Below are 24,876 nucleotides of genomic sequence, written 5' to 3' on the forward strand. Positions count from 1 at the left end.
TATGCTCATCGAGCCAGGACCACCATTCAATATAATCATGGTTGATCATCCAAAATCAGTACCCCGTTCCTGCTTTCTCCCCATACCCCTTGATACTGTTAGCCCTAAGAACAATATCTAACTCTATCTTGAATACATCCAGTGAATTGGCCTCCACTGCCTTCTGTGGCAGAGAATTCCACAGATTCACAACTCTGGGTGAAAAAGTTTTTCCTCATCTAAATGACCTACCCCTTATTCCTCCTCATCTTCCTAAAAAAGTGTCCTTTAATTCTGAGGCTATGACCTCTACTCCTAGACTCTCCTACTAGTGGGAACATCCTCTCCACATCCACTCTATCCAAGCCTTCAGTACGTTTCAATGAGGTCCCCCCCCCCTCATTCTTCTAAACTCCAGCGTGTCCAGGCCTAATGCCATCAAACGCTCATAATATGTTTATCTACTCATTCTTGAGATCGTCATGTGTTCAACAGTGGAGTGCAAGCTTGCAGGAATTACCCAATGTTTACACGGACAAATTATGTAATACCAGTCCAGGATTCACATTACAGTTCATTTGGTAAGAGAATTTACAGTTGTGAGCAAGGAACATCAGAAAAGGTCATTAACATATTTATCATCATTTGTCCAGGTCAAGTACTTAAAATGCTGTCAGGTGATGTTAACAAAAAACTATAATTTTATAAACGTTATTTTTGTGTATTTGTATGGTTCTGAATTTGAAAACATTGAAAAGCCATATCATCTTTGATAGATGGGTTTGCCATCCACTAAATATTTTTTCATTAGTTTTGCTGGGTAGGGGTTGGAAATGAAGGCTTATTCTCACCGATCCTTGTAACCTGATTATGGCACGGAAGGCCCTGCATTCATTAAAGGTCAGATGAAGCTGTATCTGTAAACCAAATGATTTGACTCAAGATTTGACAGCTGCACAAGGTGTTTTAGGGGAAATTACGCTGTACAGGGAAAAGTGCAAATGGAGGGCCCCACTTGGCAAAATCCAGGCTACTGTTCCTTTGCACCACTAAATGAATAGATGTGGTTGACAGATTTACATGTTCTGATGTTGGACTTGAACATGATTATTCCGCGAGTAATTTAATTTCCTTGAGGTTTTTGCACCTTTCATAGGAAAATTTCTGTGGTCAATTGACGAATTTCTCTGAAAGCTGAAGATGAAAAACATATTTTGGATATCAGATCAAACCGTTGCATCTTTCTGCTTCTATTTCCATAAAAGGTGTACTCTATTAGTTTATGTCAGCCCACTAAACCACTCTATTCACCCCTCCCCAGTGACAATTCCCGAGAATGTGTAAATTCATGTCCGTGCCAAGCAAAGTTGAGAAGCATAAAAATATTATACACGGCCCACCCTAGTCGTTTTACTAGTTCCATAGTTCTCCACATTGTTTCTCCTTGGAGATCACACCTTCCCTAGCCAACACTAGACCTACCAGGCACCGCCCTGCCTGAGGTCCTTTTAGCTGGCTCTGATCGGTCCTGGTTTTTCCTTGAATCCAGCTCTGCACCTTTCATATTACAAAAAATGTACTATAAAACAAAAACAAGGAACTGCAGATGCTGGAATCTTGAGCAAAGCACGGTGCTGGAATAAGTCAGTGGGTCAGGCAGCATCTCTGGAGGGCATGGATAGACGATGTTTAAACAAAAATGTTTGCAGTTCCTTGTTTTTGCTATATAGCACATTTATAGTAATATAAAAATCCTGGCCCAGATTACTGAAGACATTGGTCATCTTCCTTGGGGGTTCATAGAACAATCAATATTGGGATTTTTTGCATCCTTGCCTTTTGTCATTGACAGATGACTGCTTATGATTTCCAATAATAATAAACTATTGTATGTGGTGAATAAGAGAGATCTCTTTATTTACAATTTGTAAGGGGGAAATTGAAAAAGTTGATTTGCTTTGCAGAATGGCTGTGTTGCCAATGCATAAAATTGATATTTCTTTGAACTTAAACTAAATCTTTTACAGTTTGATAGAAGCTATCAAAAACTTGTTTCAGTTTGTTTAAACCCAAGATTTTATTCATGTGAAGATAGGAGTAACTTAAACTGCCTTTAAAAATGATTGGTGCTGTTATCAAAAGCCAAAATACTGTTTGAAATTTGAAGCAAACCTTGCCAATGAATGCTGTTAATTCTCAACACATAAAAGGCAGACAGAGGTGGGAAGGCACTTAACATTAACGTTGTTTAAAATAATGGAGAACAGTTCAATTACATCATTTTAATGACATTGAAAATGAGAGAAATTCAATTTTTGATTTTAAAAGACCTTCCATTTCTTAATCTCTGTAAATTTTCTGCATTAGTAATTAATCATGCTTGAAAGAGGCAAATGAAACTGCCTATTTGTGAACCATTATACATGTTTTGCATGACCTGTATTCTAGAATGATGAAAAGTCCGAGTTCATCCACTTTGGTGGAACTAAAATAAAAGTGAGGTATTTTGTAATTGTTGGGAGATTGAAGGGTATTGACAGGGCTTGGATGTACATATACACAAATCACTGGAAGGTTTAGCACGCAGGATCAGCTATCAATTAGGAAGGCAAATGGTACACTGCAAGAGGATACGATTGCGAAAGCAGACATTTTGCTACAATTGCATAGGTCCTTGATGAGGCCACAAAAGGAATCTAATGTACAGATCTGAGAGGTGATCTCAATGAAATATAGTAAAATTCTGGAGGAAGATGCAGAATTGATGTTTCCTCTCACTGAAGTGTCTCAACCCAGGAGTCATGAACTCCTCCCCAGAAGGTAGTTAATCTTTGGGATTCTCTTCCCAAGTCTGGAATTCCAGTGGCTAAGCACATTTAGAATTGATTAATAGATTGTTATCGTCCTGAAACAACTGCATCGTGCACAACAGTTGCTGACACAGTTCCATCCTTTGGATAGAGGTTAAGGCAGGGTGTGCACATCCTCATAGTCTCACTTCCATTCAAGTGATAGTGCTAGCCATTATCAGAAGTGCCATCGCCGAGGCTAAAGGATTGTGAAACTATTGATGATGTTCTTACACCTAAAGCTTCCTGCATTTCGTATCTTCATCCCACACTTCTTTTAATTTGCAAACAGTAGATAATGTGCATGTGCACATCTTAAATTTTGTTGCCTTCTCTTATGATGCCGTTGTATCTTTGTTTTTTCAGTCATCCACGAGGTGGAGGCCCATCAACAAAAAACAGATGATGAGAAAATATTTACTTTCACAGCCTCAGCTGGTGCTATCATATGTCTTAGTGAACAAGTTAAAAGGCTTGGTAAAGGTTTACTATGTAGTGAGACACTGGGCTCATATGACCTGCAGTAGGGTAGTGGGCAAAGCTAGAACAAGTTCTGGCACACTTAATGGATAGAGCTATACTCATGCATTGTCACAGACTCTGAGAAGCACTTTGATGAGATAACCTGAAAATGGAAAATGGGTGCAAAGTGAATTCACATCATTTCATGTTACTGTGCAGTGTGGCAAGATTTAATTTAAAAAACTTTGATTGGAATGTTTTTTTAATGCTGCCTTTTGTTTTTGATTGTGGTCATGAGTACCATGTTCCAGAAGAAGTTAAAGGATAGTTGTCAAATAGGATTGGGATACTGCTGCTATGCAGGCAGAAAGGGACTATCTAGATTTTTGAAACAAGGAACTGCAGAAGTTAGCTTACAAATAAGGCACAAATTGCTGAAGTAACTCAGCGGGTTAGGCAGCATCTCTGGAGTACACGGATAAGTCAGGGCCGTCTTTACAGCATTATGGGCCCCGGGCAAAGCAGTGTACTGGGGCCCCTACGACAACTACTCACAGGAATAAAAATGTAAATGGTCGATAAAATGGGCCCCCTATGCTCGTGGGGCCCCGGGCAAGTGCCCATCAGGCCCATGCGTTAAGACGGCCCTGGGATAAGTGACATTTCAGATCGGGACCTATCTTCAGATTGTTGCTTGTTTTTCCACTCTTTCCAATCTCTTCTTCCATCCTTGTTCTGTAGCTTCTTGTCCATAGGTGGCAGCATTACCATTGCATGTGTAGACAGTTCCTGCAGCATATTGTAACCACCACAATCGTTAACATCTGCCAAGCTGAATGTTGCAGTGATTCTTCAACATGATCCAGGTTGAGGAAATGTTACTCTAATGTATCAGCGATGAGCTCTGTTGAATTTCCTCTGGTTGTGTGACCCTCAATATTTTGGGTGTGTGCACTTGCACAGATTGTGAATGGAAGTCAAATGGTCAACAGATACAGTGCCCTCCATAATGTTTGGAACAAAGACCCATCATTTATTTATTTGCCTCTGTACTCCTCAATTTGAGATTTGTAATAGAAAAAAATCACATGTGGTTAAAGTGCACATTGTTATACATTTTTATACATTTTGGTTTCACCATGTAGAAATTACAGCAGTGTTTATACATAGTCCCCCCATTTCAGGGCACCATAATGTTTGGGCCACAGCAATGTCATGTAAATGAAAGTAGTTATGTTTAGTATTTTGTTGCATGTCCTTTGCATGCAATGACTGCTTGAAGTCTGTGATTCATGGACATCACCAGTTGCTGGGTGTCTTCTCTGGTGATGCTCTGCCAGGCCTGTATTGCAGCCATCTTTAGCTTATGCTTGTTTTGGGGGCTAGTTCCCTATTTTCTCTTCAGCATATAAAAGGCATGCTCAATTTGGTTCAGGTCAGGTGATTGACTTGGCTACTCAAGAATTGACAATTTTTTAGCTTTGAAAAACTCCTTTGTTGCTTTAACAGTTGGGAGGAGCCAGCGCTGCCGTCGCAGCTGCGGCTTGCCTGCAGTCCGTCTGTCTTTTGTGTTTTTTGTTGTTTTTGTCTCAATTGTAGTGTTAATATGATGTAGTGTTGTATGTTATGTTTTGGGGGGGTGGGAGGGAACGGGAACTGTAACTGTAACATTCTCTCTCCAGAACGGAGACGCGACCTTTGTTCTGTGCCGTGTCTCCGTTCCCGTTGCGGCCTACCACCGGCCATGCACCTGGGACCACCTGGGTCTCTGGTTCGCAGAGCCCGCGGTCCGGACTCACCACCTGCGGTGCTGGCTGCCTGCGAATGCTGCGGGAACGGCTGCGACTCGTCTCCGGAGGCTCCGGCGCGGGCCGCGTGGACGTCGGAAGCCCGCAGGCCCCTGGATGGGGGCCGACATCGGGAGCTCCGGCAGCGGCAGAGGCAACGTGTTCGCCCGCCCCGAATCGCGGGGCTTGGGTCTGCCCGCCACGGACCTTTCACCATCTGGCGCGGCCTGAAATAGGCCGCGGGATTTTTTTTCACCGCCCAGCGGGGGCTTCAATATCGGGAGCCCCGACCGCCCCGACGTGGCAACTCCAACAGCCTGACCGCGGGACAAGACGGCAGGGAAGAGAAAAAGACATTCTGGCCTTCCATCACAGTGAGGAGGGACTGGAGGAGACTCACTGTGATGGATGTTTCTTTTTGTTTGGTGTTAGTTGTGATTGTATGTGTTATTGCATTTTTATTGATTAATCTTATTGGTCTTATTGTTCAACTGCGGGTAATGTTTCATTTTACTACACATTTATGTGTATGTAACAAATAAACGACTATTGACTATTGACTATTGATGTTTGGGATCGTTGTCTTGTTGTAGAATGAACCGCCGACCAATGAGTTTTGAGGCATTTGTTTGAACTTGAGAAGATAGGATGTGTCTATATACTTCAGAATTCATTACGTTAGATTAAATGTGAATGTAACTCTATAGTATCCCGTGTTTCTTGCAAACTCTGGCTATCGACTTATCACCATTTTACATTTCATACGTGAAGACTTTAAAGCTGTCACCTTAACCAACAGGTACGCAACATTTCCAATCACATTGCTATTAAGACTGCATTGCCTCAACACATCCAAATTATTCTCTTCTCATTATTTCAACTCACTGTCAACAGTGAAGGGGCGCTCATCTGACAGATATATAGGAAACTGTTTAACCCTTGTTGCCTTCACTCCAGAACCACAGTGACTTTAATTGCAATCATTAATCTACAGCACTCAAATATCACTCATGTATTGACATTGAGGCCATGTTCCAAGTCAACTTTAGCTCATTTAATGAACATGTTGAATAAGGAAAGCTGAAGCAGCTAATGTTTCTCTCCAGTGAATGTAGTTTCAAAAGCAAACACTGATGTTGGACAACAGATTTCCCCAGCCCTAATGGTCCATATTTTTTAATTCTAAACTACTTTCGAATATTTTTCCCAAAATCTTAATTTTGAAATGATAAACAATTAGGTGTTATGATGCCATTGCATTTGGCATGAAATTGCTGCACATGGACTTTATAAAATGTTAGATTTTTCTCACCTTTGACATCAAGGCATTGTTGGTAAGGCCAACATTTATTACCCCTTCCTTATTGCTCTTTTGAACATGAGGGTGAGCTACCTTCATGAAACGCTGCAGTTCTTCTGATGAAGGCATTCCCACAATTCTATTGCGTAGAGAGTTCCGGGATTTAGGTCCAAATCAGGATGGTGTGGATATATTTCCAAATAAGGATGGTGTGCACCTTGAAGGAGAACCTGCTGCGGGTGGTCCACACATGCACCATCCGCCCTTGCCCTTCTTGGGGTTCCAGGTTTGGGAGGTTCCAGGTTTGGGAGATGCTGCTGTTGTGGCCTGACAGCATTTGTCTGAAATTAGTCATTAATTGAAATTGATAACTAATAATTGATGGCTAATAATTGATACAACTGGTTTTGACTCATTGTTTTCCATTTTTTGTTGCAATCAAATAGGTAAATGCACTACGACGGCAAGAAAGAATGATTAAGAATCGCGAATCAGCTTGTCTTTCCAGAAGAAAGAAGAAAGAGTATCTACTGATCCTGGAGCATAGGCTGAAATCTACACTAGTGGAAAATGCAAAGCTGAAGAATGAAAATGGCTCTCTTCAAAAACAGCTCCAGGAGTTAATGTCTGAGGTCAGTAAATTTCCAGAACAGGTTTGTACCTGAATATTGGGGAAGAAAATGTTTGCTGTACAACTCTCTGCAGATCTCACTGGATTCAAAAATCTTACTATGGAATCTTTTATCAAGAAAAGGCAAACATTTCTCAAAAGCACTTCAAATTTACAATTTGTCTAAAATAAATTGGTATGCTGTTAGTTAATTTTGAAAATGATTCCATTTACATCGCATACGTAGCAATTATTTTGCCTTGAGAATTCTTGGCCTTTCTGCCTGTCAACAGCTTCTTGGGAGAATGTATAGTCTCTGGTGAGTTGGGGACTCAGTGCTCTGGGGAATTGCTGGGCATTAGCTAGGGGTCATGAAATTAGTGCCTGATGTGGTTGGGAGTTGAGATTAGAGAGTTGGTGTTCTACATTATGGGGGGTTTGAACGGGGGAGTTGATAAATGTGACTGTTGGCGAATTGAAATCTGGGTTGGTTTGACGGTAGAAATGTCGTTGGTGCTCTGGTGTTTGTGGGAAGCGATGCTTAGAAAAAATCCCACATAATTGAAGGCCAAGAAAAGGGAGCATTTCAGTGTGGAGTTATACAAAGAAAGCATAGTTTTTCTCAGTTGTCCAACGACAGCCACTTCACAGAAGATTCACATTCATAGAAGCATGAATCTAGATTTCATGCCAATGCTCCAGAAGCTGCAATGCAGCAGTTTTTTTTAAACTACAATATTCTACTGCTTCATAGACATGCAAATGTAACTCTCACCCAAATCTGTAGAGAGGAATTTCCAGAATGATCATTTTGGCATTTCACCTAAAATAAAAGGGGAAATGCTGTGACTGGGTTTCTGAATCAGTGAGTTTGTGACTGAACCTTTCTTCCTCAGCTGAGAAATGTTTTCCATCTGTTGCTATTTTGTACATCCACAAGACACTCCCGTCATCTGTTGTAGGTTCATAAATATTCAAAGACAGTAAAGAATATTGTTGGTAAGACTGCACAGCCTAATATGGCCTGAGTGGATGACGATTACTTTATGCAATGGTGGGGTTTGTTTGGCCATTTCAATGGATGAGGGATCAGAGATAGACACAAAGTGCTGGAGTAACTCAGTGGGTCAGGACGCATCTCTGGAGTAAAAGGATGGGTGACGTTTTGGGTCAGGGCCCTTTTTCAGACTGCTTAGGGACCAGATTTGTGCATCTGCCAAACGGAATTGGCACTAGGCTTTCCTTTCCGAAAGGACATTGATGAACTAGTTTGGCCTTTTGATGCTGTTACTATGGGATAAAAGGGGCTGATAAAGTTTGATGCATGAAGAAGAGTAAAGCAGGAACTGTTTTCTATCAGCAGGTCAGGCAGCATCTCTGCAGAACACGGATTGGTGACGTTTCGGGTCGAGACCTGGAATATCAACTATCCATGTTCTCCAGAAATGATGCCTGACCTGCTGAGTTCCGTGGACGAAACCTGTCTTTTCGTGGATTAATCATCATTTACTGTTCCTTGTTTCTACAACCAAGAACTCTTGAAAGTTTGGCGATACTTTTGGTACTTTTGGACTCTGCTATTATACTTCTAAATCATTTAAAACAATTTTGCATCTAACAGAATCAGCAATTAAAAGTTACTGCTCCAAGAAGAAGAGCTGCGTGTGTCATGGCTTTGTTGGTGTTTATGGCACTCAGTTATGGCCCTGCAAGGTAAGTTTGAACACTTGGAATTGATTAATTTAGATCCATATCCTGATTTGGGAACTGTCTTAAAAACTATCTGCCAATCTCTTTTGTTAACTATATTCAGGTACATTGAACTATATTGACAGCTTAATAGTGATAGCTGATTTACTTAATTTTCCATAGGTGATTAACATGCAACCTTTTAGTTGTTGTGGTCAGGATTGAACATTGGTCTGTGAGTACTACTAACAACAACTAGATTGTCACAATTAAAAAAGTATGTTTAATTCATGATTTTGGGGGAGGAACTCTGCCATCTTCAGCTGGTCCAGCCTATATTTAACTTCACTTGCATCAATGAGGTTGACCCTTAAATGCCCCTTGAAATTACAGGCCACCTAATCTAAAGGCAGTTTGCAATGGACAAGCAATACCTGGATCCTGAAATATGAATTTTAAAAATCATTTGTATTACATTTAAAGAGCATTCAATATCTAACCAAAAATCTAACTTTGTAGACACAAGCCCAGGTTACGAAAGGCAGGATGCTGCAGATTAGCCAATATCCTTTGAGGATTTGCAATTCGCAATCCGTCTGTTCTTTGCTAAAAGCAGTCGTTACTTCAAGAGATAAACTGTAAAATTCATATGCTGTAATTTTCAATTAAAAACTTGCCCCTGTGGTCTTGGAATTTATTTAGAAGTAACTTATTTTTTTTAACTGGGAGGCTTGAGTGTTCCCCTTTTTAAACAGTGATCAGTTGGACCATCTATCATGAAACGTCGTGCGGTTCAACTCTGATATCCCGCATTGGTTTGTTTGAGGGATGCTATATTTTATCCAACTGACACTAATTACCCACCAATTCCTAGATTAGACAGAATCAGCCTCTCATGTTTAGATCATTGACACCCAGGATCAGTTGCAATGCAGGGAAGTGCGTAATATGAACAATTTCTATGCCAAATATAAAACTAGTGTACGCAGTGAGGAATTGCTGATTTTTCTCTTCCCTCCACTTTAATAGTCTGCATATTTTAACATCTTTTAATCTAAAGCAGAATTTGTTGAAGGTGAAGTGGCAGGGAAACATAGTCCTTTACTTTTGATATTTCTCTTCACTATCTAAAAAGACATAGTAGAGTCGAGCAAATGGTTGATGCACATCTAACTAAAATCTAAATCCATTTTTGAACCTATTATGGATACCCAAGAGACTACTAGAATCCGGAGTAAAAAAAATACAAAGAACAAACTGCTGGAGGAACTCAGCAAGTCAGGTGTGGAAAAGAATCGACAGATGATATTTGGGGTCATAATTCTTCTTCAGTTCCTTAAAATACTAGTTTACTGGAAGATTATTCTAAATTTTGATTCCTACGTTTACATAGGACAGAACTTACATAAATGAAAGAGATATATTCTTTGATATTCATGCAGTGTTGTTTGCAGACAGTTTAGTTCAGTTTAGAGATACAGCACGGACATGGGCCCATCAGCCCATTGAGTCCACGCAGACCAGCGATCCCCATTACACCAACAGACACTACACATTAGGGACAATTTACAATTTGTACCGAAGCCAATTAACACAAACATGTCTTTGGAGTGTGGGTGGAAACGAGAGCACCCGGGGAAAACCCCACGGGGTCACGGGGAGAATGTACTAACTTCGTACAGGCAGCATCTGTAGTCAGGATCGAACCCGGGTCTGGCAGTGTAAGGCAGCATCTCTACCACTGTGCCACCATGCAGGTTAGAGTATTTTTTTCTCAAAATTGAAGAACATGAATTTACAATGCAGAAACTGTCCACATGGTCCCACAGATTTATGATAATGTTCATTTTTCTTGTATTTCTGGTACCATTTGTCTTAATCTGTTGATGCACCTTTTGATTCCTTTCATCCTCACATACTCTTTAGCTTCTCATAAATGTATCGGATCCTTTCCACAAATACTTCAATAAACAATAGACAATAGACAATAGGTGCAGGAGTAGGCCATTCAGCCCTTCGAGCCAGCACCGCCATTCAATGCGATCATGGCTGATCACTCTCAATCAGTACCCCGTTCCTGCCTTCTCCCCATACCCCCTCACTCCGCTATCCTTAAGAGCTCTATCCAGCTCTCTCTTGAAAGCATCCAACGAACTGGCCTCCACTGCCTTCTGAGGCAGAGAATTCCACACCTTCACCACTCTCTGACTGAAAAAGTTCTTCCTCATCTCCGTTCTAAATGGCCTACCCCTTATTCTTAAACTGTGGCCCCTTGTTCTGGACTCCCCCAACATTGGGAACATGTTTCCTGCCTCTAATGTGTCCAATCCCCTAATTATCTTATATGTTTCAATAAGATCCCCCCTCATCCTTCTAAATTCCAGTGTATACCACTTCATGTGGTAGCACGTTCTACATCTACTTTCTGAATAATGAAGTTCTCGCATCAATATTTATTGATAACTATCATTGTAGTTAGTCCTTTCCATAGTTCTGGGTCTACTTGAAAGTGTAATGATCTTCTCTGCAAATAACTTCTTGAACACTGAGTAAACAATGAGCAAGGGAAACATGCCTATGCTAGAGGAAAACCCATACCACCCTGGTTATTCTTGATATTTAAAATCTCTCAATATGTGCATTATATGACAATACTGGTGTCATTTTTGTTTTTGGACCTTCTCTATCGAGTTTTTTTTAAATTTGGAGATGGGAAATGCACACAGATCTCCAGATGAGTGCAGACTATTATTCTGTGCAAATTAATTTTGAATCATTTTGAATAATTTTGAAGCACAGAAACAGAGCCTTTACTTTATTATGTCCCTGCTGCCCATTACACTTATCTACAATGATTCAATTTACCTGCATTAGGTCCATAACCATCTATGCCGTGATAATTTATGTACTTGTTCAGATGCGTCTTAAATGTTGAGAGAATATCTGCCTCCTCTACCTCTTCAGGCAACACATTCAAAACTCCAATCACCTTGTCTGTGGAAAAATCCCCCATCGCATCCCCTCTAAATCCTTTGACACTCACCTCTTGTCTTAGACACCCTCACCATGGTGATGTCTAAGTTATAACTTGAAGTCACGGCTTTTATGTTCTGGCCATGGCCAATGGAGGTAAGCTTGCATTATGCCTTGTTCAGCATCTAATTGACCTGTGATGCTACTTTCAGGGATAATTGGACAAACCTCAAGATGCAACTGTTCATCAATATTCTCTGGGATCCTACTATTGAGTGGATGTTCTACCTTTGCCTACCCTCCCAAAATGCATCTTGCCAGGATGAAATTCCATTTGTCAAACCAAAGTTGATTGACCCAACATGTCAGCTGATCTCTACCATACTGTTGCCTTAGTAACCTTGTTCACTTTCTTTGACACTACCGATTTTCATATTAACTGCAAATGTGTTTATCGTACCTGCTGCATTCACATCCAAGTCACAAATGGAGATCTTTGTATTTCTTTGATTGTATTTCAGTCTAGAAACAATGTATTGTCCTTTTTTATGTGGTTTAGTAAAGCATTATTACTATTTTTCATGAATTGTTCTGATTGCTCTCTACCCAAGTTAGGTTATGTTCCCAGTTAGCTTTCTGGTTGCCCCTTATTAACATGCACTAGCAAGTTTAAATAATTTGCCCTTTATGTATCCATTTGGCAAGTATGTCAACATCTTTGTCCATTCTCTAGAGTATTAACTAAGTACAGTACCCAAGTTGCCATAATTTGCAAAATGCAATAATATAATTGTGATTCCTGAATTCAACTTGAGCGCATGAAACTGTCCCCAGCAATGATCCCAGAGGAATATTGCTCCCAGCTGTCTGACAATCTTAGTAACTGACTTTAACCACAAGTCTGTTTTCCATTTTCTAGCCATTTTGCAATGTGACTTGTGACTTGTTTCCTATTCCACATGCATTAACATTCAGTAATGTACTGCTGCGAGGCTTTGTAACTGTAGTTTCAGATTTTGTGCTGGGTGTGAGACCTTGTCTTGCAGATTAACCAACACTGTCAGCTACAGTACAACTCCATTTGATGTAAAACCATTTAACTTACAAATGTTATTTCTAAATAATAATGCAACAACATTTTGAGGCATCCTCATTCAACCTTCGAATATCTAACTTGCAGTTTTCCATTTGAGGTTTTACTGGTATTTTATTCTGGCGATAAAAGTGGTGTAGAGTCTTTTCGATCCATACTTAATGCTTTTCTTTTCCCCTTGATTTGAAATCCATGTTTAAAGGAAATGAAACAACTTAGAAATATAGTATGAACATTTTTGTAGTATGGAACTGCTAAAGAATATCTTTTGGGATTTTCTGATGAAAGTGTTATCATGCACCTTCTTAAAAATTAGATTTGAATTTAAATCAAACCCACATTGAAAGGAATGAGCCTGTGGTTTCTGATGAAGCATGCTTTAAAAGTAAAATGTGCTTCAACGTTCTGAAGAGAATTCCCATGTAGGTAATAATTTAAAATAATAATTGATAATTGGACAACTGCAATCAGTCAAGTCTGCCAAATGGCAATGCGAGTTTGTGCAGTTGTGTTGGAGAATGGATATTGATGTTTAAATATCAATTTTAGGCCATTTTTGTATCTTGGCTCAAGATATTAATTATAATCAGGGAATGGTTGATATTAATAATAACAGAAAAAATATTAGAAAATTACTCATTAATTTCTCATCTTTTTAAGTCAAAATTGAACTGACAGCAAATTGCAGAACAGTTACCTCAAAAATTGACGTAAAACATCCTGATTAAACTACTACAAGTGTAACCATTTATCTATTTTTATTTAGGATATGGGATAGTGATTCCAGTGCACTGCAGACCTCTGTTAGTTCCACCCTCCACAACAGACATCTGTTGGGGATTTCTGATGAAAGTGGAGCTGGAGGTTATCAGGAAACGCTCACTGAAGGCAACAGTAACAGGTAATTTGTTCATATCCTGACAGACACCCGGTATCTTTGTCAGAGTGGATGAATTTATCAAATATTGTCCTCTCATTCTTCTCCTTTGAGCCATTACTGAAATGTTTTTTTATCATATCATCTTGCAACAAAAGCCTTTCTTTAAACTTTCGTAACAATTGTAATATTTTTTTCTTACTCCCAGTAAAGTCTTGTGCTGCAAAGAATTGTAATTATATCTGATTTTGCACATTCAAACACCACAAGGTGCTTCAGAGACTGGGGGAATGGATACAGAGGATATAGATATGTTCTCTCTTCCCTGCTGCCCCTGCACAATCAGTCTGAAGAAGAGACCCAACCCAAAACATCATTTATCCGTGTTCACCAGGAGTGTTGCCGGATCTGCTGAGTTACTCCAGCATTCTGTGTCTATTTTTGTAAACCAGCATCTGTGCAGTTCTTGTTTCTATATGTAGGCCAGGCCAGAACCGGTGGAGGCTAGGTATCAATCGCTGTAGATTTGAGTGTTAGCTGCCAAAGGTGACGTATAATGTAGATAAATGTGAGGTTATCCACTTTGGCGGCAAAAACAAGGAGGCAGATTATTATCTCATTGGTGTCAAGTTAGGTAAGGGGGAAGTGCAGCGAGACCTGGGTGTCCTTGTACACCAGTCACTGAAAGTTGACGTGGAGATACAGCAGGCAGTGAAGAAAGCTAATGGCATGTTGGCCTTCATAACGAGAGGATAAAGAGGTTCTTCTGCAGTTGTATAGGGCCCTGGTAAGACCACATCTGGAGTATTGTGTACACTTTTGGTCTCCTAATTTGAGGAAGGACATCCTTGTAATTGAGGCAGTGCAGCGTAGGTTCACGAGATTGATCCCTGGGATGGCGGGACTGTCATATGAGAAAAGATTGAAAAGACTAGGCTTGTATTCACTGGAGGTTAGAAGGATGAGAGGGGATCTTATAGAGACATATAAAATTATAAAAGGACTGGACAAGCTAGATGCAGGAAAAATGTTCCCAATGTTGGGCGAGTCCAGAACCAGGGGCCACAGTCTTAGAATAAAGGGGAGGCCATTTAAAACTGAGGTGAGAATTATTGCTATTGCTATTGAGGGCGTGCAGCATAGGTTCACTAGGTTAATTCCCGGAATAGTGGGACTGTCGTATGTTGAAAGACTGGAGCGACTAGGCTTGTATACACTGGAATTTAGAAGGCTGAGAGAGGATCTCATTGAAACATATAAGATTATTAAGGGATTGGACACGTTAGAGGCAGTAAACATGTTTCAAATGTTGGGGGAGTCCAGAACCAGGGCCCACAGTTTAAGAATAAGGGGTAGGCCATTTAGAACGGAGATGAGGAAAAACTTTTGCAGTCAGAGAGTAGTAAATCTGTGGAATTCTCTGCCTCAGAAGGCAGTGGAGGCCTATTCTCTGGATGCTTTCAAGAGAGAGCTAGATAGAGCTCTTAAAGATAGCGGAGTCAGGGGGTATGGGGAGAAGGCAGGAACGGGGTACTGATTGAGAATGATCAGCCATGATCACATTGAATGGTGGTGCTGGCTCGAAGGGCTGAATGGCCTACTCCTGCACCAATTATTTATTATCTATTGTGAAGGGACTTTTTCAACCAGAGTTGTGAATTTGTGGAATTCTCTGCCACAGAGGGCAGTGGAGACCAAATCACTGGATGGATTTAAGAGAGAGTTAGATAGAGCTCATGGGGCTAGTGAAATCAAGGGATATGGGGAGAAGGCAGGCATGGGTTACTGATTGTGGATGATCAGCCATGATCACAATGAATGGCGGTGCTAGCTTGAAGGGACGAATGGCCTCCTCCTGCACCTATTTTCTATGTTTCTATGAATAATTCAAATGGCCTTGAACGCACAGAAGCTAAAATTGGTACAGGGGACAAATTAGAACGTAATGGAACAGATCACAGTGGAGTAATCTGTGCAGGACTAATCATAATTTTTTTATTTGTACTGCCAAACTTGGTCGGGAGGGAAATCATTCAATGGAACTCTATTGGAATGGAATCATGAATGCGAGGTGGTGAGGAGGGAGATACAAGATGATTAACTCTAGGACTTCAGAAATGTTCTCCTTCAGGCACCCCCACCACCCCGCCAGTGCCTGCACATATGTTTCCTCAATGTTCGGCCTCACCAATGTCCTCCAGTACCCTCTAGGGGACCCCTCTTAAAATAAACTAAACTCAAACTCCAAATCCAGCACATTATCCTGTGCTGCCACCACAAGATCCACTGAGATCTCTCACCAGCCTCATCTTCTCTTCCCCCCCCCCCCTTTCTGCTTTCCTCAGGGACTATTCTCTCCAATTTGTCTCTGGTCCACTCATTCCTCCTCACCCCCGCTCACCATCCATAGGACAAAAGGGTTAAGCAAATATCAAGTGGAATCAAAGAAAAGGTGAGACACACTTGATAATGAGAAAAAACGGGGCGGCACGGTGGCACAGCGGTAGAGTTGCTGCCTTACAGTGAATGCAGCGCCGGAGACTCAGATTCGATCCTGACTATGGGCGCCGTCTGTACGGAGTTTATACGTTCTCCCCGTGACCTGCGTGGGTTTTCTCCGAGATCTTCGGTTTCCTCCCACACTCCAAAGACGTACAGGTATGCAGGTTAATTGGCTGGGCAAATGTAAAAAAACATAAAAGAATTGTCCCTAGTGGGTGTAGGATAGTGTTAGTGTGCGGGGATCGCTGGGCGGCGCGGACCCGGTGGGCCGAAGGGCCTGTTTCTGCGCTGTATCTCTAAATCTAAATCTAAAAAAAAAAACTCTGAGTTTCACTGACAGAATGAGGAACTGACAAAGACAGAGACATATGTGAAAATCATTAAAGCAAAAAACATTTGCCTAGAGTGCTATCAAGTCAAGTCAATTTTATTTGTATAGCACATTTAAAAACAACCCACGTTGACCAAAGTGCTGTACATCAGTTCAGGTACTAAGAACGAACATACAATGGCACACAAACATAACAGCACATGCATAAACAATTCACAGCGCCCCCACAGAGGGCCTCAAACGCTAGGGAGTAGAAATAGGTTTTGAGCCTGGACATAAAGGAGTCGATGGAGGGGGCAGTTCTGATGGTGAGAGGGATGCTATTCCACAGTCTAGGAGCTGCAACCGCAAAAGCGCGGTCACCCCTGAGCTTAAGCCTAGACTGCGCGGATAGTGAGTAGCCCCAAGTCGGCCGACCTGAGGGACCTGGAGATAAAGTGGTGGGTTAGAAGATTTTTGATATCGGGGGGGGGGGCAAGCCCATTTAGGGCTTTGTATGTGAATAGGAGGAGCTTGAAATTGATTCTGTACCGTACTGGGAGCCAGTGGAGAGAGGCCAGAATCAAGGTGATGTGGTCCCTTTTACGGGTACCAGTCAGGAGTCTCGCTGCGGTGTTTTGGACCAATTGCAGGTGGGACAAGGATGATTGGCTGATCCCAGTGTATAGGAAGTTGCAGTAGTCTAAGCGGGAGGAAATGAATGCGTGGTAATTTGTTCAATGTCGTCAAACTGGAGGAATGGTTTGATTTTAGCTATGGTACGAAGCTAGAAGAAGCTGGCTTTTACCACAGCGTTGACTTGTCAAACTTTAATGCAGAGTCAAATATCACGCCAAGGTTTTTGACATGCGATTTGACTAGGGAGGATAGGCTTCCAAGGCTGTTATGGTTTTGATGGAGTCAGGGGGGCCGAATAGGGGGGCCGAATAGGATGACCTCAGACTTGCTCTCGTTTAGTTGAAGGAAGTTCTGTGCCATCCAACGTTTTATGTCCTCAAGGCAGTGCATGAGGCTGATTAAATTTGACCGGTTGTTGGGTTTCAGGGGGAAATAAAGCTGTGTTTCATCCGCATAGCAGTGGAAAGAAATGCCGTGCCTTTGAATTATTTGGCCGAGGGGTGCATGTACAGAGAGAAGAGAATGGGGCCTAGGATGGAGCCTTGTGGAACCCCGCAGGAGAGGCTAGCTGGGGAAGAGGAATAATTGCCTATGTTGATGGAGAAACTCCTATTTTTGAGGTACGAAGCGAACCAGCTCAGGGCAGTGCCATCAATGCCAACCGCGTCCCGGAGACGGTCAATAAGGATGGTGTGGTCCACTGTATCGAACGCTGCGCTGAGGTCGGGAAGGAGCAAGGTTGCACAGTCGCCAGTGTCGATGGCGAGAAGCAGGTCGTTGTGTACCTTCAACAAGGCAGACTCCGTGCTGTGGTGGGCCCTGAAACCTGACTGGAAACTTTCCAGGATGGTATTTTGGTGTAGGTAAGGCAGTAGTTGATTTAGAATTACCTTTTCTAGGACTTTTGACAGGAATGGCAGTTTGGAAATGGGTCTGTAGTTGCTCAGCAAGGTGGGGTCTAGGTTAGGTTTTTTCAGGAGGGGCTGGACCACCGCGTGCTTGAAATCGGTTGGAACAGTGCCAGTGGCCAGAAAACTGTTAATGATAGAGAGGATGCTGGGATCGGCTATTGCAATGACATCCTTCAGAAGGGCAGTGGGGACAACGTCAAGGGGGCAGGTTGCAGGTTTCATAGTGGAGACAAGCTTTGCAAGGGAGGAAAGAGTGACGGGTTGGAAACAGTCCAATTTAAATGAACAGACCAGTGAGACAGCTAGGTCACGGGTGGGAGGGGAAATATTCATTCTAATGTTCTCAACTTTGCTAGTGAAAAATTTAGAGAATTCTTCGCACTTAGCAGGGGACCCAATTAAGCTGGTACTGGGGGCGGGACATATGAGAGAGGTAATAGTGCTAAATAGGACCTTGGAATTATGAGAGTTTTTGGAAATAAGGTCGGAAAAGTATTGTGCTCTCGCAGACTTTACTGCTTCCTGGTAATTGAGAAGATTGTTTCTCAGAATTTTGAAGGAAATTTGAAGCTTATCACATTTCCACCTCCGTTCTGATTTTCTGCACTCCCTTCTTAGGGCTCTGGTGGTGTCATTGAGCCAAGGCTGACCTTTGGGCTTAGGCTTTTTCATTTTAAGAGGAGCAACAGAATCCAGGATGGAAGAGCAAGTGGTATTAAATAAAGAGATGAGATCCTCAGTGCTGAGATGGGGGGAGAAGCCTCAATAGTGCAGATGTTGGGGGCAGCTATGAGAGCCTCAGAGAACTTACTGGCAGTCAAAGAGTTTATGTAGCGGGAATAACGAACAGGGAGATGAGATTTGGCGGGAGAGAAAGGCAGAGATGCATCAAATATAATAGCGCTATGATCCGACAGACAAGCCTCAATAATTTCAATATTGCAGATTGGGAAACCGGACGATAACACTAAGGGTATATGGACGTTCCATCTTAGTCATACCTATTGATTTCAACTAAAACGGTTGTGTATTAGATTATACATGTTAATTTGTCAAATGGAAACTCATTGCTAATGAATTGCTTCTGAAATATTGACGTTTATTAAAATGGTAATATTTTCATTATATCTCAATATTGCCAATTTGTTTTTTTTGGGGACTGAAATTTTTCAACTTCCAGCTACCTTTTCTTCCTTCCCTTTTTAACCTAATTTTAAGTATTAAATCCACTAGCTGCTTCCTGCAGACGTGCTATACTCCTATTCTGCACAATGGTATGGAGGTGCTGACCTGGTTTTAGTGTCACGAGGAGAGGAATGGGGTGGTTTGCTGTTGTTGTTTAGAGCCTGAGATACTCTTGTATTTGTTTGAATTTTGCACTACATGATCTTAAAAAGTCTGGTAAAATAACAGTTAAGTGATCTATTAAGACGATAACTTGATTTAAAAATAAATGTAGTTGTTTATTTGCAAGGACTTGGTGTCTGTTTTGGTTTGTCTTCACCCTTGCTCCCATTTTATTCATGACAGTTTAAAATGTTTTTTTTTAATTTTTCCTCTTTTGAAATATATTTTTATCCCCTTAGTCCAGTTGAAATGCAAGAATTGCAATGAATAATATCAATAAAGAGCTCAAAAATGTGCATGTTTTGCTCCACTTCTACTGTTTTATTAAAATGTTGGCTGGGATTGAGACTTTTTGGGGCATTTCTTTAAATAAGTTCACCATTGTTTCAGATATTAATAATATAGAAACAAAGGATCTGACATCACTGAGATGCTTAGAACCCAAGTGTCAAACGAGGGGGAAGTGACAGATGCTAAGGAAGGATGTTATGAGCTTTGAGAGTTTGTTACAGCATGTAGCTTGCATCCAATGATGAAGTATTTATCAATAACAAACCTTTTTGATAATATGCATGCTGTCATCCTTTTCCACTTCTTAACTGGTGTGTATTCTACATCATTAAGAACAGTGAATCTGCCAATAACTCTTGCATCATGTATTATGTTTTGTAATAGATTTGGGGGGAGTCAGACCAGTGTGTTCATTTGGATTACTGAAGTAGGATTCTGCATGAGTTGCCCTCTCCACTGACCACTTAAACAGTTTATTATTCATTGCTGACAATGCATTAGGGTGGACCATATGATTAAAACAACTGAGTGTATTGTGTTTTAGTCCGTCTTCACAGTGTTTTTCATGTCTATGACCGCAGATCTTTTTAAAGTCTTTTATTACTTTAGTTAAAGGATATTTTTTCCCCATTAGTTCTCAAATGGATTTTTCTTATGAACACTGCATAAATATGCAGCTTTATTTGATTAGATAAAAATAGCATTGGTTGTGTGTCATTGAAACAGAGAGGTAACCGGCATACAATGTTTTCCAAGTTCAGTTACCTTGGAGACATATTCATTGCAAATGCTTGTGAAAAATATTTCCCCTATCAGCTGAATAACCAAATCATAAAACCTGAGAAAATTGGAATCAACATGATCTATGGCACTCACTGATCTATTTAAAACTAACACAAAGTATATAAAAGGTATGTTTTCAAAATAAAATGTGGTATTAAACATATTTCAACACATTTTATACATGCCAGCCAACATACCTGAACCATGTTAACATTTGTGGATTCTTTTCCACTTCAAATTTGAATTATGTTTAATCTGAGTTGAAGATGTGGGCACACCGAGTATTGGTCTTCAGTTTCAAAAGAATAATTTTCTAAACTCTCAAGGTATTTATTTTTCCATTGACAATCTTGTCTTTGTCCACTAGCTGAAAGTGTGCACTTTGTTGATTTGTAATTTATTTTTATCAAATATTTGCAGCATATTTTTAAAATTTGCTTTAAATTGACCACTGAAGCACCAAGGTCTCTTGAGAAGGACAAATCCCTAGGGTCAACCAGAATGTTTAGGTGTGCCAAATTCATGCAGCTCCATAACTTAAAAAGATAAAAAGCAAAATGTTTTTAATGAATTGTTAATGAGCATGTAATTACTTGAATATTTGAACTCTTAATTTCTGTATGCTTTTTATGGCAGCTTTATTAAAATAACAATCTATTTTGTTAGATTATGGTTTTTTTAAATCAGTAAGTTACCATTTTGTTTAAATAGAGAGATTAATAGAAAGTATGTTCTGAGATGCTGCACGGCCAACATAATTATTTCAAAGTGTATGCACTCTTTTCTCAGCTTTTCGCTACCATGGGTCATGATCTGGTATGACCTATTTATTTGAATAAAGGAAACACTTTGAGCAAATGCGGAAATTAATTTCTGCCCTGTGACAAATGGATTGCAACTGAGGCATATTTAAAGTTATTCACTTTGGATTTGAATGAAATAGTGAAAATTTAGATGCAATGGAACTCCAGGGAGAGTTAGGCATGATTTTATGTTATTCCATGAGACAGGTTGTACACAGAACATTAGAAAGTACTCACAGAAAAAGCTAAAATAACGGCTGGAATGTTAACTAAATCCAAAATTATGTGTCAAATTCTGTCTAAATTACATTTGATGTAGTTCATTTTTCTTTTGGTAGGATATACTGGAGAGAATGCAGTCCAACGGAGCTGCCTGGGTTGGATTTTTGTTTAGCAATCTATGACTTGGCCACTTACCTACACCTTTTGGGAGCAGAATTTGGAAGGACTAAAGCAGCCAAAATCAGTTAGTTAATCTGGAGTGTTTAACAGAGATATCATTAGTGGCACTGCCCCAAAGATTTAAGGTGTACTCAGTTTGTCCATGTTACGAAGCACATAGAAAGCAACAATCATGGCTACGTGGCAGTCCATAGCCTGATTTGAGCTCCTGATCTCCAAAGTTTGGATCTAATAATGTACATGGGAATTGAAGCTGGGTAACTTGAGTTTGGGCCATTCTGGAAAGCACATGAGTTGGGAACTGGTAATACTTTGTCCTTCTTTTCTCAGCTTTTCGCTACCATGGCTCATGATCGGGTATGACCTATTTATTTGAATGGGTTTAGTGATCTCTACTAAAGAAGTGTTTTTGTTTGTCTAATTAAAAATGTTTGAATGAAAAAATCTTCTTGAATCGCAGATTTAAAATGAATAGGTTCAACTTTTATTTATTTTCAACTCACAAATTATTTAAATGTTTTTCAAGCATTTGGAAATGTTTCAAACAGTGGAAAGCCGCTGGGGCTACATGGATGGGATCCTTGTTGCTGCTGCTTGTAGACCACTCTGCTTTGCAGAATGCCTATGGCAGCAAGGCTGGCAGATGTCAGAAGCTGCATTACCCTAGTTAGTACGTGACCATGGGCATCCAAGAGGGACAAACACAAAGAGCAGGTCTGAGGCAGCATGGATCAGCCCATTGAATCTGAAATTGATGGTAAACTGAAGCTCTTTGTGGATATGTGGATTTCAATCATGCGTGGTTCATTTGCCTAAATGGGCTAATACTTTTCCTGCGTTCCCATTAATTTTATGAGAAAAATTGTTCCTGTGAACAGGAAAGAAAGGGTTTATTCTATTTGGAACATTTTTGCAAGAATTCTTATCTGCCTAAATAATTAGCATTGAATTTGTCACATGTTTTCAGTCAGGTCTGATTTGCGCTAAAAATGTTTACATGTTTTAGGCTGTTGAGTTCAAATGATGTTTTGTATTAGCCTCAAAATAGAAGAGCACTTTTTATATTTGCTAATTGAGAGTAAGTTAGCAACCTCCAGCATCAGCAGAGTGTTGTTTTTGGAGATCAGGAGCTCAAATCAGGCTATGGACTGCCACGTAGCCATGATTGTTGCTTTCTATGTGCTTCGTAACATGGACAAACTGAGTACACCTTAAATCTTTGGGGCAGTGCCACTAATGATATCTCTGTTAAACACTCCAGATTAACTAACTGATTTTAATGTCCTGTCCAGGGCAATATTCCCAGCAACAAGATTATGCTTGGCAAACTTTGATGGATGGGGTCAAATCATTAACATGACTGTCATCGGACTCCTGAAGTGAGCATATACTCTTTTCATTCCAGCAACCAGTTTTAAGAGTGATACAGAACATGTTTTCAAGTCCCCCTTGAAAGAGTACAGCCGTCTCACTCTCCTGGTAAACCCTGGTCCAAGACCACTTGAATAAACAGAGAAGCCTTCTTGATAGGAACCAAGTACCCTGGCAGGTTGTAAACCAATATCAATGTATCTGGTAAAATGAAGAAAAACATTGGGCCCTCTCATCTCATCAAGCTCCACCTGTCAGTCACCCCAGAACCCACAGAACTGGAGTGGACGCAAGTCATCCTCAATCCCGAGGGACTGTCAAAGAGAAAGAATTGATACAGAGAGAAAGAAAACAGGTCATTTATACAGGTCATTTGTACATGATATTTTTCGTAACTATTTTCTTGATTGATATTTTAGTAACATTGGAGAGGGGAATGGAGAAAGGACATGAAAGATAATACAGGATGCAGATTGCTGGGGTACTGTTGATGGACTATTATTTAGGTAGGCGTGGCACTGATGGGCCAATGTGAGAGGATTAAAATACACAGACGGTTGTACACAAGAAGATATTGGGTAGATGGGAGTGGGAGAAAATGGGAAGGAAAAAGTGAGACTGCGAAGAAAACTGGTTGCTGGTCAGGTTGAATTTTTTTGCAATTAATAGTGAAATGGAAGGAACCTTCAAGAGAATGCAAGTGACATGTCAAATTGATGGAAGTTTGGGAAGTGGGGGAGCATGAGAACAGGTGTGGTGCCAGTGAATGGGGAAACAATTTGTTGCTGTGTTCCTTCAGATTTGACTAAAGACTTTTGACTAATGGTTGGATTTTAATAGAATGATGCAAGAAATAACAGCACAGATGTTATTCCCTTTATCGTGTATCTGTACAATGTGGATGGCTGGATTACAATCATGTACTGTCTTTCTGCTGACTGGATAGCATGCAACAAAAGCTTTTCACGGTACCTCGGCACACATGGGAATAAACTAAACTTCAACTTTAACTTCAGATACCACTGTACCATACTGACTCAGAGTTCATCAGAAGACCTGCAAGGAATGAGTTAGAGGGTTTTTTTAAGCTTTTAGTCAGTATTGTAATCTAGGGAGCATAGTTAATTGCAAAGGGTTGAAATGAATGGCAAGTGATATTTTTGGGAGACGTATTAATAGCTGAAAGGGAAAATAACTATTTCACAGTACAGTTTGGTTTATGCTTGCCAATGCCCTTGTGTGGCTGTTACCATGCTGCACAACTTATGAAGCTGTCTTAGACTGTAAACCTGAATCTATCACAATTTGTCATCGGGAAGAAAGTTTCTGAATCTAATGACAACTTAATACAAGTAGTTAGTACTCTTAAGGTATTTAGCTTTATTCAGCTTTAAAATTACATATTAGAAAAGGCAAGGTTCACTTTCGAAGATGGATTTTAGATTGTTGAAGAAGACAACAATGGGCCTGTGTTGTGCACCGAAACAGGGCTGCAGTTTCAGAGAAGTGCATGGATCATGTTGGCAATTAGAATAGTTCTGAGAACTGGGGAGATAAATGCAGACTGTAACAATTGCTCATAAGAATTTGGGTTGTTGCTGAGGAAACTTCTGCTTAACCTTGTGGAAGCAACAAAGCTCATCACACCCAATGGACGATACAGTTATTTCACGAGAATGGGTACATTGACACTCGCAGATTTTAAGTACAAAGGAATCGGTGACTCATGAGAGAAACAAAAACCTTCAGGTAACAATAGCCCTAAGCATTGTATGACTAGTATCTGTTTTCTTGCAATTATTCAAAATTTAGCTGGATAATTCCATTCCATTTCTCATATGAAATGATAACATAATGGTGTGTGGTTTTTATGGGCACAGTAGCATTGCAGCATTTCG

The 24,876-nt window shown here is 40.5% G+C and overlaps 1 protein-coding gene across 1 annotated transcript in view; it reads left to right on the top strand.

The window, feature by feature from the left end:
• atf6 (activating transcription factor 6) overlaps positions 1 to 24,876 on the top strand; it is a 214,223-nt gene that overhangs the window by 47,626 nt on the left and 141,721 nt on the right. Inside the window, exons 8-10 of the mRNA XM_078407413.1 lie at positions 6,824 to 7,009; positions 8,609 to 8,700; positions 13,509 to 13,643. Coding sequence (XP_078263539.1) covers positions 6,824 to 7,009; positions 8,609 to 8,700; positions 13,509 to 13,643 — 413 coding nt within the window. The remainder of the gene's footprint in view (positions 1 to 6,823; positions 7,010 to 8,608; positions 8,701 to 13,508; positions 13,644 to 24,876) is intronic.

The sequence above is a fragment of the Rhinoraja longicauda genome, chromosome 11 (genome assembly GCF_053455715.1).
Source record: "Rhinoraja longicauda isolate Sanriku21f chromosome 11, sRhiLon1.1, whole genome shotgun sequence".
NCBI classification, from domain to species: Eukaryota; Metazoa; Chordata; class Chondrichthyes; order Rajiformes; family Arhynchobatidae; genus Rhinoraja; species Rhinoraja longicauda.